The sequence below is a fragment of the Balaenoptera physalus genome (assembly GCF_965194825.1).
Source record: "Balaenoptera physalus genome assembly, chromosome: 9".
Lineage (NCBI taxonomy): Eukaryota > Metazoa > Chordata > Mammalia > Artiodactyla > Balaenopteridae > Balaenoptera > Balaenoptera physalus.
In genome coordinates this window covers 22,790,191-22,804,668 of record NC_138888.1, presented here as the reverse complement: position 1 = coordinate 22,804,668, position 14,478 = coordinate 22,790,191, and the positions used below count along the sequence as shown (strand labels likewise).

At 34.5% G+C, this 14,478-nt stretch overlaps 1 protein-coding gene and 1 long non-coding RNA gene across 2 annotated transcripts in view; both read right to left on the bottom strand.

Annotated features, from left to right (window-relative positions):
• The window catches only part of LOC309667006, a 1,642,277-nt gene that overhangs the window by 1,365,686 nt on the left and 262,113 nt on the right, over positions 1 to 14,478 (bottom strand). The window lies entirely within an intron of this gene.
• Positions 1 to 14,478, bottom strand: part of NMBR (neuromedin B receptor) — an 82,195-nt gene that overhangs the window by 40,792 nt on the left and 26,925 nt on the right. Inside the window, 2 exon segments of the mRNA XM_082475056.1 lie at positions 3 to 278; positions 2,767 to 3,115. Of these exon segments, the coding sequence (XP_082331182.1) occupies positions 3 to 278; positions 2,767 to 3,115 (625 nt within the window).

Here is a 14,478-nt window from a genome sequence, read left to right as displayed (position 1 = left end):
GTAGTCTCTCGATAGGACTTCCTTCCACAACAGAGCTGGCTATTGAAGTGCCTCCTGAAGCTTTCACTGAGCAGATAAAGAGCAAATGGATTGACACAAGAACTGCAAAAGCTCAGAACCCGGGCCACTAAGGTGACAATCATGTGGCCTAGAGATGGGTCAATCTCATTATAGTTGAAAGACCTATACATGTAAAGAATGTGATTTGGAAACCAGCAGAAGACAAAGCAACACACAAAGACCAGCACAATTTTGGCCAGGCGTTTCCGTGTTTCCATCTGCAAATATAAGGAAATAGTCCCACTGATTAAAATGGAAATGGAGGCAGACACATTCTAAAACACATCATGGTACAAAAGATGTAAAAATTAGCATGCAAATGCATCCAAAATCACAAAAAGGATTTTCCTAGTCAAAGTAATGATTTTAACAATTTGATGAAGCCTATTTTGGTCACTATACTAATTTCACTTTAAAATATTTGACAGTTTATAAATGGGTATGTCTTCATGTTAAAACTGTGATCTTGAAAAATTTCTTATTTTTAACTCTTTTTCTTTTGCTTAAAGTCTTATTGTGATCTCTATAAATATAAATCATTTGTTTGTATTAAATCCATTGAATTAATAAACCACAGAATATATTCAAGCTTAGAAAATTTTTAAATCAGACTATTTTAAATAAGAAATACTGATCTATTGAAAAAGGGCATGACTTTCTTAAAACCCTTATCCACAAAAAAAAAAACCTTGAGATTTAATTTAAACTCCTGACTCTCATAAATCAAAAGAATCTGACATAATTGTCATTTCTATAAACATTACTATGTTAGGCTGTCTAACCTTAAAATAAAAATAAAAACATTTTCTATCTTTTCATAAAATTCACCTCCTATGTTTACTGTTTTATAAGAAGGTCTTCAGGAATGTGATAAACAGACAAAATTCAAATATGGGACATTAATCTTTTTAAATCTCAAAATCATTTTCTAACATCTAGAGTCCAAAGTTTAGCTCACATTTGTTTAATTTGTTTGAATATTTAAATAAGGCAACATGAAAGTGAAAACATAATTTACCAAGATATTTATAGTAGACAACATATTTTCTGAGCTAAAACTATTGGTGGTTAACTAGAATATACCAGAGAAGTCTGGAAAGGTTTAGGATTGAAACAGATCTGACACTGGGGAGTAAGTAGTAGTGAATGGTGACAGTAAACAAAGGTGCAAGTGAAAAGGAATCTAGTTCAAGAAGCAGAATGTGGTGCTCCAGATGTATCCCAGCGGCATAAATTAGGCAACTTGGCCTTATAAATGAGGTGGATGTGAAATTTACATTACTAAGCACAGTCCTCCCTAGCAGGTGGAGCATAGGTGCAAGAATTTCACAGCAGTCTATACTTGGAGATTCAAATGTATAGGTAGGCTGTTAGCATTAAGATTACTTCTTGGCAGATGTCAAGCCCAGTTACCCAGCCAGAGTTTATAAGTCCCAATAGGGAAATTCACATACACACACACACACACAAAAGTCAGAACTAAGACCACTGAAAAACAAAAAAGTGGAGGTGGGGACGGTCAGAGGAACTCAACTTTAGAAACCAAAGCAAAAACTCAGATACCCAAACTGAGATACAAATTGGATCACAGAGCTCTGAATAAAAGGATTGTATATAAAGGGAAAAGTACAGTGAGCCTGTGACCCAGACATTTTTGCTTCAGTGATGCCAGGTATTGAGGTAATAAATATATTACTTTTTCTAATAATTACTTTAATGACTGGTTATTTTTTAAGCCTTTAAAGCAGATGTGGATCACTGATGTTTATGGACATCAATAAATAGAGGTCACCATCTGCACAGAAAAACCTTAACCAGATTTAGTGCCCAAAGCCCCAGCCTGTGCCTCCATCTACAGCCCATCAAATTTTAATCATCTGTGATTCACCTAATTTTCATTCAAACTGGGGAGCAGGCACCCATGACCTCCCCGTACCTACAGAACCCTTTGGAAGAAGTTCCTCACTAGAAGTGCACAAATGTACAACTTGAAACTGTCCCATAACTGCAGTATTTCCATCTTTTTGTAGATTAACGCAGCTGGATTTACCTTATATTAGTACTATGTATTCTTTAGAGAAGAAAAAGTACGTAAGGTGCAGGTCGTAGTTTTAAAATTAGTATATAATATTTATTTATCGGAAAAGCTATAAAGTTGAATTAGACCAAGTCCTACTTCAGCACCAGCCCACCTCTGATCACTCTCACTATTGCTCTGCTGCCCTCTGTTCCCAGGCTCTCATTTTGGCATCTTAGCCAAACCTCATCCCCAGACCCCAGCAGTGTCCTGCAGTCCTTTCCTGATGCATCCTTCCCCCAGACTTTCTGTCATCTTCAGTGAGCTAATGGGAGAAGAAAAAATAATTGAATAAATATATACTTACAATGTGAAATTCTTTTCTGGTTTGTTATGTGTTTCTTTGCATAAACATTTGCACATAAAGAAAAGCCACCAGAGACATGAATTTCAAATGAGCCTAGGCCCAGATGTCAGATAAGCTGGACCTCAGTGGGCTTTAAGAGCTAACACATGGCCACATATTAGAGAACCCCCAACATCCCTTCTAGTTCAGGCTAGTGCGTGTCCCAGTGCCCTTCTGACTGTTCTAATCATTCCTGATATTGAAAGCCCATGAAATAGAACTCAATATAGCACTTACTGCTTCTGACCAGCTTGCCCCCAACACACACATCTACCGAGCTTACCTGTTTTTTGGTATGTTCATTGTATTCTCCCGGAAGATTATGTGCACTTTTAATTAAGGTCCTCGCAATATGATAATAATAAATGCTAATAATAACAAGTGGTATAAGGAAGTAGACCAAGAAGATGAGCACTGAATGAATCTTTGGATGTAATTCATCAGTCTGAGGGTAGGGTATACACGCCGTGAAGCTGCCGTTATCCAAGCCACCGATGTGCGCCACTTGGGAAAACACGGCTTCTGGAACAGCCAACAGCACTGAGACCACCCAGATACCCACGGCCTTCACACAGGTCCACAGCACTGCCCCTGATGTCTGGATATCCATGGGGTTTACAATGGCTCTGTACCTGGGCAGATAATACATTTCAAATTACTCTCTTAAGAAAGAAAAATTAAAAAGAGAAAGGAAAAGAGAGAGAGAGATCTTACTAAAAGAGAGGTGCCAACACCCCTTTATCCCCAGGCCGTTACGTAGTGTGTGGAATAACTAAGATCCTTGGTGTCCCTCTGTCTACAAGTCATTCCACTGCTTATTAGCACAGAAGATATGAAGAGAAAAGCAAATATTTTAAATTGTCATTTCCCAAATTGCAGTAATTTGCTTACCTCCTTCACAAGTATTTTCTAAATCTACACGTACTACAAGTATCACTGTATACTGAATATTTTTATTTAAATACTTTTATTTCCAAAAAATCTATTACTACTGAAATTGCTATAATATACAATAACCATAAAATATAAAATGTTCACAAAATAGTATTATTAAAATTTACCTGGATACTCTTCTAGAGCTTCTGAGGCTGGGTCTCCTACTTTTTTTTTCCTAAGGACATTAAGAAATCTTAGAGACTAATCCAGACTGGGATTTTCTCCCTAATTCAGTCATAAGGACGAAAAGAACTGAAAATGGAATAACATTCTGTCTTTACAGTTCAAATTTCTTTAATGTCAAGACCTCATGCAGTCTTCTCTCCTCCCACCTAACACCATCGTAGTGGTAAATGAACCACACTCCAGGACACAATGGCTTAAACAATCCAAGCCTCTACACCTCATTCAATTACACATGACTATTAAGCAAGGTAATAAAAATACAAACCGAGCAAAATTGTATGTAAACGTCAAATTACTTATATCTGTCTTTAAAAGTATTTCAGGTTACGGTATACCTAGGAGGTTAACAAGATACAGCCGAAAGCGATTTTAGTCAGACAAGTCTGCACTGCTATCTCATCTCTGATATCCTTTGGAAAATCACTTAAGATCTTTTTCTTCATCTGTAAGGTGGGGATAAAAACACCACCCTCAAAGTTTTGTGATTAGAAAAACTGTATAGAACACCTATTACAATGCCTGGCGCCTAGCAGATATTAGCCATGCCATGACCCTGTACCTTCTCCTTATTTACATTTGAATTAGTCTGATATTCTAAAAATTCAGAATATTTCAAGCTACATAACAAGCAGATAAATTCTCCTTCTGAGGTTCTGTAAAGATGTGTCTCATTGCCCACGGGAGAGGAGCAGCCCCCAGCTTCAATACCTTTCCAGGGGAGCCTCTCTTTCTCCTTGACTTGCACCAAGTGTCATTCCCAGACCCTCAACAGGAGAAAGATAGTTCACATTTTCATCTACAGGGTCTTCCCAAGAAACATATAGAAATTAAAGCAAAGCAAGAGCAAGCGGCTTCCACCCCAAATTAAATAAAGTTGCAAGCATAATGCATTTTACCCAGACTTCGCACATGGCAGAACTCAACAGGCATGAGTTCCTTTCTCCTATTCTGCTTAATTGCATGTATTTAAGAAGCTGAATGAATTACAATCAGTAACTAGAATGAGCTATTTTTTCTGCTTTTCTAAACTTTTTATCAGATGAATAAATTCAAAAAGGTTGGTTTGTTTTTAAATCAGAGAGCACTGAGAGTTCTAAAAAGAAAAGTAGAAGTCTCTCGTTCCATCTCAGGTCTCACTCCTGAGTTAAAACAAATTTCAAATTATTACTTCCTTATGTCTAAGAAATGTACTTCTGCCATTGTCTCTTGAATTAAATATTATAGACATTAGCTCTTGACATCCAATTATGGTAATTGAAGATTATTTTCTCTTATACTACCTTCATTCCCTTCATTCCTGACTTCTTGATTTAGTAAGATATATTAAATATTTACAAAATAGCCAATACAATATTACTATGGCTAAACAAATATTGCTAACTGCAGAGTTAAGTAGTATATTATGATGATGTTTTCTTTCTTATACACATCTCTGACTTTCCCAGAGTTGCTACTTGGTCATTTTTTTCATTTGCATGGTTTTCCAAGTACCTGAATTTATTTTTTCTCTAAATTTTCTTTTTACCACCTTCATGAATAATTGGAGCCCTGGTGCTTGAATCTCAGTACTATTTCTTTCTTAGTTTTTCACTTTATCAAGCTCATCGTCACCTTTTCTTGGTTTTACTTTCTGAGGTATTTTATTAGCTTTAACTTCCATTCTTCATTCTGAATTTTTATATCTGCTATCATATTTATAATTCCTAGAAGTTCTTTCTAGTTTTCAAGTCATTTCTTTGCATAGACCTTATTCTTACATTAGGGATGTATATTCTTGTTATGTACCTATGGAACTAAGACAAAAAGGTGTTTAATTTCCTTCTCTTTCTAGAATAGTTCCAAGGTTTTTTTATTTCTTTGATCTCTTTATGCTAGAATCTTGCCTCAAAAGTTATATATTTGCTGCCTTCCAATTCATATTTAAGATCAAATTACCAAAATCTAACTATAAATTCTTTTGTATGTGGAAGAGGAAGGGAAAGAACAGAGAGATTTGGGGGACTGTTGATCACCACAAATTGGTTGACTAGCCTTCCTTGTTAGTCAGAATCAACAAAGAATATTCTGAACTTTCCTTCATGGATTTGAAAAGGAGGAGAAAAACGTCACTCCCTACCCTCACTCTCACCCCACGTTGAAGCATATGCTATTGCAGAAGCACTACAACTACAAAGGATGTTGGGGAAACTTCAGATAGGAATGGAAGTTATAACTCTCTCATTCTGATAAGATTGCCAAAGTAGAGCTAGCAACAGATCCAGAATTCTTGGTTTAGAAGTAAGAAGCCTAGTGGGAGCACAGGACATGGATAGAGAAGGCCTTCCAACAGGAATGATTCTTAGCCACCCCCTGCAAGAAAGGGAAAATGGACCTTCCCCTAAATAACATACATGTGGCTTATAGGGGTGGACTACAAATTCTATAAAGCCAGAAATTGTAGTTTAAAACAACAGATTACTGAAGTGTCATTGTTAGTACTAAAACATAGCTTCAAATTGTCAGAGAATAGGTTATACACCAATCAATGTTTTATTTGCATCTTTAAAAGGATAAGAAGCAAAATGTAAAACAGTACAATTCAAATTAACATGAACATGTTTAGTCATGCTTCCTTCAAATATTCGTGAAAAAATTAAGGATGAAACAGTCCCTCAGTGTAAAAACTATCTCATTGAATTTAGTAGTGTTAATAGGTAGGTTTAAAAAGCTGGAACTTTTCTTTCAGATAGTATTGGAAAGATATCCCTAACTGAAAACTAGACAATAGCCAACAAAAAGACTTATAAAGAGAGCATAATCATGATTCACATATTAAATATCAATAAATAGATATGCTTCTTCATTAATTGCTGTTTTAAATCTTGCTTATCATATCTGTGTACAGTCTAAATTTAATGTGAAGAGATAATTAAATTGAACCATATCACAAAATATATAATGAAAATTAGATCATTTTTAGCTCATACAAATTCATTGCAATATCTCAAAATCCCCATTGACACATCTCTGCAAACCTTTCTAGTTACACTACCCATCCTTTTTTTTTTTTTTCTTTTTCAGAATTTTATCTATCAGAGACCAACAAGGAGTCTAAATGTGAACAATCTGACAAACAGAAGCAGAGAAGGGTATTGTGGAAGCAAGAGAGAGAGAAAATTTCAAAAAAGAAGTGTAGACCTCTATGTCCAATACTCTAAAAGTAAAGAGAAAACTCCTTGAAACCAGATCCTGTGTCTTGTTCGCTGTTGTATCTAAAGAACATAACACAATCCCTGACCCACAGTAGGTTCTGAATGAATGTTTGTTGAACTAATAAGGAAATGTGGTTTAAGCAACAAGGAGATCACGTATTATGAGCAGTTTGGTAAGAGAATGGAGGTAGTTGCATAATAGGTCGAGGTGAGAATGGAAGTGGAGGATGAACACGCAGTCTAGTCTAGTGATATCCAAGCTGGATCAATCTTCAGAATCACCCAGAGAACTGACAAAAGACAGAGAGTATTAGGTTTCTCCCTAGATTTACTGGTGCAGAGTCTCTAGGGTGTAAAATGTGAGATTCTGCATTTTGTAAGGTTTTCAAGGGATTCTGAACATAAGCCAGGTTTAGAAACCACCTTTCGAGACTGACTTCCACAGTGAGCATCTTTCCACAACGTGAGGTTTTCTAGTGCAATGGGTGGAGAGTAACCAGAATCCAGCAGAAGTTTGGTGTTTGAAGATTCAATTGCCTACCCTTTACAGTATGTCACATCATGTTTCTGTTTTTTAATTTTGATTGGAGTATAGTTGCTTTACAATGTAGTGTTAGTTTCTGCTGTACATGTCACATCATGTTTTAAGAGTATTGATACCCACAGTTTAAAAATGCTTTCACATTACTTGTTTCATTTGATAAAATAATCCTGTGCAGTAAAACTGATTAGTGTACCCATTTTACAGAAAAACTCAATGAGACTAAGGGATTAAATAATGTTCAAATGTTTTAAGAGTATTAATCCACAGCAAAACTTATTCTGAATGAAATTACTAAAATTTTAATTTAAAAATACGTTTTTTCTTACAATAAAATGTCTAATACTGTAAATAACCATTTAAAATTAATGTAAAATGTGGGATGTCACTTTGGAAAAGCTGAAAAATACTGGATCCAATTACAGAAGGGTCAGAAATTTTATTTGTTCTTTCCTCAAAAAAAATCACTTTGTTTTTAACCCATTAAAATGTATGACTTAAATGACACGAATGTTTAATAAGAAGAATGACAATGACAAGTCATGTTGATGAAGGCAACATGTTGGAACTAGCCAGTCTATGGTTAAAAGAATTGAAGGAAGACTATAGAAGGCAGAGAGATCATCTTTATAATTTTACAATAAGCTCATTTTGCTTTCCACTTCAATGCCTGTTTCCTGATAATTAACTGCATGTGTGAGTAACTATTGATTTGAATTAATGAGTCATTTGTCATCTGACACATAGGTAAAACAGTAGAAGTAGTTACACAGCAACCCACAGTTTTAAAATGCTTTCATATGAATTGTTTCATTTGATAAAATAATTCTGTGCAGTACAACTGATTAGTGTACCCATTTTGCAGAAAAACTCATCAAAACTAAGGGATTAAATGATGTTCAAATGATCACAGAGCCAGTAAGCAGATGACTCAGGATTCACACCTACATCTTGTGACTACAGAGTCTATATTTTTTTCAACGATAGCACATTGCAGAGAATATGAAGAATCAAAGCAGCTGAAGAATCAAATGCTTTATCTAATCTATCTATTTTTAGATATTTGACCTCCTTGTCCTTTTAAAGTCAATAGTATTTTTAACAGGAAAGACGTTTTTACGGTGGACAAACTAACCCTCAACAGTGCTAGCAAATAACATTTCATATTTTTTTAAGTTATCTCTAAAAACTGAATTTTCACAGAATCTATATAAATGTCTATAATCAACTCTAGGTTGTCCTTTCATAATCCAAAACTGATTCCTAATGAGATGTTTTATGTTTGGTTCTCTCAGAAAATGTGGTCCTTTTCCAAAAATTAATTTGAATTAAATCACAATCATTAAAGTTTTAATTTTCAAAAGAGTTCCCCCAAATCTCCACAAATAATAAAAGAAAGTAGAGAAGAAGGTCTACATTGGAAGTTGAAAAAATATTCTTAATGAAAATCTCCATAAGAAAAAATAAAAACTTAATGACAAATAGATGAATCAAGGGAAGTGCTAGGAAGAAGTAAAAGTTTAGTGTTTATTTTTGCTCCCCATGAAGACCTATGAATAACTGAAAATAGAAACTACTGCCCAGAACCTTAATAAATCAGTAGTGTTCATGAGGAGTAGGTTATGGCTCTAATGACACTTAATATTTTGTATCAATAATTAAAACAATGAGTTAAGAAACAGCTCATTAAGTTTGAAGCCAGCAATATCTTAATATTTAGAGCATGGATTGAAATTGAAAATAACCTTGGTCAAATGGAAATAAATAAGGATAAAAGAACAGAAAATAACAGCAAGCAATAAAAAGGGAAATTTAATGAAGACTTATGTCCTTTTGCATAGAAAATAAATGAATTTTCCAAATGCCAGGTTGTCAGTACATTTGGGATGTAGGTGGGGTTCTCCAAAGAGCTGAAGATAATCTAACAGTTACATAAAATATTGTTTAAATCTATACATTGATTCAAAAGTAAAAATAATAATGCACTGAAAATATACAAGTATAGCATATTACTATTTATCTTGTGCTAAATATTGGATAAACTCTTTCCAGAAGAAAATCCTCTACACTTCATATCAGCATCAATTTTTCCAAAAATGCAATTAATAAACAAATAAGGACTAACTAAAAACTTTTAACTAAGAACTTGTTAAGAATGAGCAAATAAAACATGCAATTAAAATTATTAAAGGCCTTGGAAATTGGTCAAACCCTCCTGAGCAATCAGTAATTGGAAGGACCAGAGTAAACTGTTATTTTGGGTTTTGAAATACGCAAATGGGAACTGTACTGCTTGTGACAACTAACAATAAGGAAAGTGTTGAACTTCACTCTCTGACCTCATGGCTCGGCCAGAACAGATGTCACTATTTAAATGCATCGCTACAGGCAAAAGACTGAAAGGTATATCTTAGAAGGGCCTTGTTTCCACAGAGAAGTAGGCAAATAGAACCAGCATAAATGGTTAAATGAGAGACTTGTCTGAGATGTGGTCACGTGGAACAGTGCGACGGGCAGAGCAGTGACGCAATGCACTGAGCAGCCCCACCAGTTACTAGTGTCACTTCTCTTCTTTGGGTCTCTCTCTGCTCAGTATTCAAGGAGACAATAGGATCCTATCTTAGGTCCCTCACCTCTACAGTTAAAGACATTGTTCTTATTTTGCAAATGGGGAAAATGTTGCCTTATGGGCATGAGTTTTGTGCTGTTTTATCATTTTTTTCCAACTAGAACATTTGGACATAACAGATTCAGGACTAGCACCGAGATGCCATAACCCCCACCCAACCTGGTGTGTTCCTTCCTTATTGATAGTGTGTCCCAAAGGTTTCAGATTGAGCTGGATAAATAATCTTCAGAAACTGTAAAGTAATATATAAATTATGGCAATAGTGGGAATATTGTGAGAATTATACAGCATCTCTCCCACTCAATATGTGAGATTCCTTCTAAGGAGAAAGGAAAGGGAAAAAATCTAGAAGTACTTGAGACTAATGAGGAAAAGAAATCTGATTTATTGAAGATTTATTCAGTTTATTTTTCAAATTAAAAACTAGTACATTGTGCAGATTACAATTCATCCTGTCTCTATGGTTATGTAAAAATAGCAACTGAGCACTTGTTATGCAAAACAAATTTTCCTTTTCGAATTGGCAGCTAGGAAGCTCTCAGACAAATGGATGGGTCAAATTTTGTCAAAGTATGGGTCACCTTATATTTTTCACCTTTTATTTTCCCTATATCTGGTTTTCCTCCCTTTTTTTTATTCCTATTGTATGTTGTTTGTATCTTTATTTTTAAACTGCCTTAAATTCTTTTGGAACAAGTTGAAAATAAATAAGTCACCATTCTGTTAACATGGGTTATCTGTAGGGTGAGTGCAAGTGATCTTCTTGGGTATGTATGGTCAATCAGAACTCTCCCCAAAAGAGCTTAGAAGCACACTCTGAGTACCAATCTCAGAATCCACTGAGAAGCAAGGCCTTCTCAGGTACTGTCCAGGGCTATGGACCAAAGCAGAAAGCATCTCCAATCACGGCCAGGTGGTTAATCAGATCTGAGCTTCAGTCAGGAGTTTTGGTGAGAAACCAGCAAACAGATAACGGCACTCCCTCTCACCACTGGACAGAGACTGATGAAAAAACTTCATAAGTGCTAGGGGGTGTTAGACCTAGGGGCCACATTTGATATGTTTCAATACTTTAATAAATAATTATACCAAAGAAAACTGTTTGCATAGGTATAATATCCAAATAATGTTAACAATTCAAGGTTCACAGTTAAGGGAACTAGCTCAGTTGTGGAATTAAATAAGATTATCCTAACTAGCAAACAAAAGCTTGAAATTATAAATACATGAGCACATTAGATTTGGTGCACTATTATTTTTGCATTTAATCCAACATTGGCTGTTTAGTGTCAGAAAAACAACATAACCTGGTACATTAAATTAATATTAATTTCATTTTCATTGTCTTACAGATTTTTAAAATTTAACTTAGAAATGCATTTTAGTTAACAGTTTTATAAAAAGCAAAATAAGAAGTTGATACCTAGTTTTACCTTTGTAAATATATAAAATTAAAAGTTTATAATTTAGCTCTAGGAATCTGTGAAAATTTTTTCCTGTAAAGGAAAAAGGAGAAATTCTTAAAAGTTCCTTGCACTTTAATTACGGGTTTTTAGACACCAAAAGGTCTTCAAGAATCAAAGAAATAATATTCTAAGTTTGGAAATACAGCTATTATAATAGATAATGAAGGAGATATGAAAATGGCAACCATAAGAAAAGTAGGGCTTATAAGGACCCTCCTACACGGTATCACAGCACACATGTCCCAACAGTAGGGGGTGGGAATGTGTGTGTGTAAGTGTGTGTGTGTATGTGTGTGTGTGTAAAACTGTTAGAAACATGATACGACAGAGAATATGCAAATACTTTTAGGCAGCTATTTAATGTAAGCAAGAAAAAGAAGTATATTTTCAAAATAGTAATAAAAAATTCACCAAGATAAAAGTAAAAATTAACTTAGAGCACCACTATTACCATTTCAGATCATTCACTGTCTCTCCTCCTCCCATTCTCGTTATGATAAGCCTCTGAGGCACATCTACAGGGGACACAAATGATCTTTCCTAAGGATGTATCAGCTGAAGCTCCTCAAAAAAGTATGGAATGTCAAGAATTAATAATCACAATTACCAAAAAGTGTCACCTGTACCACCCTTTGGCCATATCAAACAAGGTGATTCAAACCTCAAGATAGATTCACAAATATTGTGTTTGTTTCAAGTCTCTACTGTCCAGTAGTGCTGTCATCAATCATATGTAACATTTAAGTCTCCACTTCACATTGCGATATGCTTTCCAAAATCTAATTATCTTCCTGTTTCTTTCTCTACATTATTGTAATTCTGTCTCTAAACTCTCTACCTTTATTTTCTTAGGCAAAGATATTTAAGCCATCACATGAAGACAGGATATTTGGTTTAACAAACAATTGAATTTGTTGTTTAAAAACTCTAATAGGATTTTTTGTGGGTCTTTGCTTTTACTTTTCCATTGCTACAACTACTTTATTTTAAATTCAAGGTGTTTCTTTTATTTGCAGCTGCATTTTACAAGATTCTTTCATCTTATTGAATCTAATGAATCAGCTTTTGCAATCATTTTTCTGTTTTTACTCTGGGGTGCTTTGTTTTAAACTTAACTTTTCAGTCTGCCATTAAATAAGAAAAGCCATCAGGAATTTCTTATACCTGGGAAAGTAATAATGCGGCTTAATGGTACAGAGTCCAGGTTTTGAATTGGGTTCAGATGATGTCTCCATCACTGTGAGATCATGAAAATGTTGCTTAATTTCAAGCCTCAGTTTTCTTCACTTTAAAATGGTAATAATTATAGTGCTTGTTTCATAGTGTTGTGAGGATAAAAAACTCACACAAAAGAACTTAGCACAGTACTAAGTGCAATTAGTCTTATACTTGTTTCCAAATCCACAAGAAATCAAAACGTTTAGTGAGATGAAGTGTGAGATTAAGCACTAATCAACACTTGATTACTATGTTCTAGAAGAAAAATAGAAGTGTAGACAACATATAACAAAACATTTCCAAACAATTTTAAGTGAATATTGGAATGTAATGTGTAATTTCATCACTAGTAATTCCAGTTCCTTGATTTAAATTTCCAAAATGCACACTGAGAGGCAAGAGTAGGCTCTGGACCAAGTAGAAGACACAACCCACCTTTCTTTATCATTGTTATTAAAGTATCCGTGCTGTGTTTACGAAGTACGTGATACACATAAACTGAAAGAGTCAGTAAATATAGAAATAGCATTTTATCTGACCTTGGTAAGAGCCAATTTACCAATCTCCATGAAAATAGATTGAGAAAAGTAGTATGAAATAAACTCAAGCCCTGGGTCTTGCTACGAATATCACCTTTAAAAATGAAAGCATAATGAGAATAATTTTAACTATTATAGTGATAGCTCTTCATTAAGTTTTATTCTAATCATTAACTAGAATTTTTTTAACTTTCTAATTAAAATGGGCCCCATAAAGAAGGGCAACTAAACTAAAAAGTCACATTTTAATTATGGAATACAAAAAAACTTTTTAAAAGATAATAGAAATTGTGTCATAGAAACAAAATGAGGTGCATAACTTACCCAAAGTCACCTGTTTTTGTAGGACTGTGGTTTTAGAAAGAATATTACAGGAACTAAAAAGTCAATAGTATTCAGTTTAAAAAGACAATTGCTCTCGACTCCATTCCATTGTCTTTCCTTCAATGAAGATTAACTCCTCAATGCCAAAGTGAAGTAAGGGTATTATTGCAAATACCAGGAAATTTAGATGGACTCATTTTTCATTAATAATTTAATATGTAAATTAAAGAGGAGGGCCATGAACACCGTCTTAATCATCCAAGTTAAATTGTTTAAATCGCTTAAGCCAACACCGCACTGCTAAAGGAATTAGACCAGGACTCCATACAATGATGCCTAATTATACATTTCCCCCCACCCCCATCCAGACATCTCGTCTGCTGAAATGCCCAAAATCATGATTATAGACAGCCTGGGATAGTGGCACTGGATCAAGAGTCAGCAGGACTGGATTCTCCTCTCAGCTCTGCCAGGGGAACTTACATTCCCTGGGCTTCAATATCCTCACCTGAAAAATAACACATTTGAACTAGTTGATCTACGAGGTAGAATAATAGATATTTCCCACCCTTATAATATGTGGAAAGCAGACTTGATATCAAAGATGTATTTTTACAGCACTGTTTTAATGCTAAAATTTAGTACCTACTTGTTTATGGAAAAAATATATATATATCACTTGACTTGAGGTATTAAAACAAGAAGAATGTATAAAGTCATGTCTGAAGAACATGTACTAGTCTAGTTGTTTTTGCTTCAAATAAGTAGCAGAATTTAGTTAGTAAGTGTAAATGATGTTTCTCCTTATTTGAAAAAAAAATCAAAATCAAACATTTCCCTAATATTAAGACAGACAGTCTTACCTATCAGGTTATTAAACTACCAAATAAGGAAAAGTGCACCTCTAAGCTTTTAGGGACATACAAAAAGCTTCTACAAGATTGTTGCACATTCATTCTATAGCT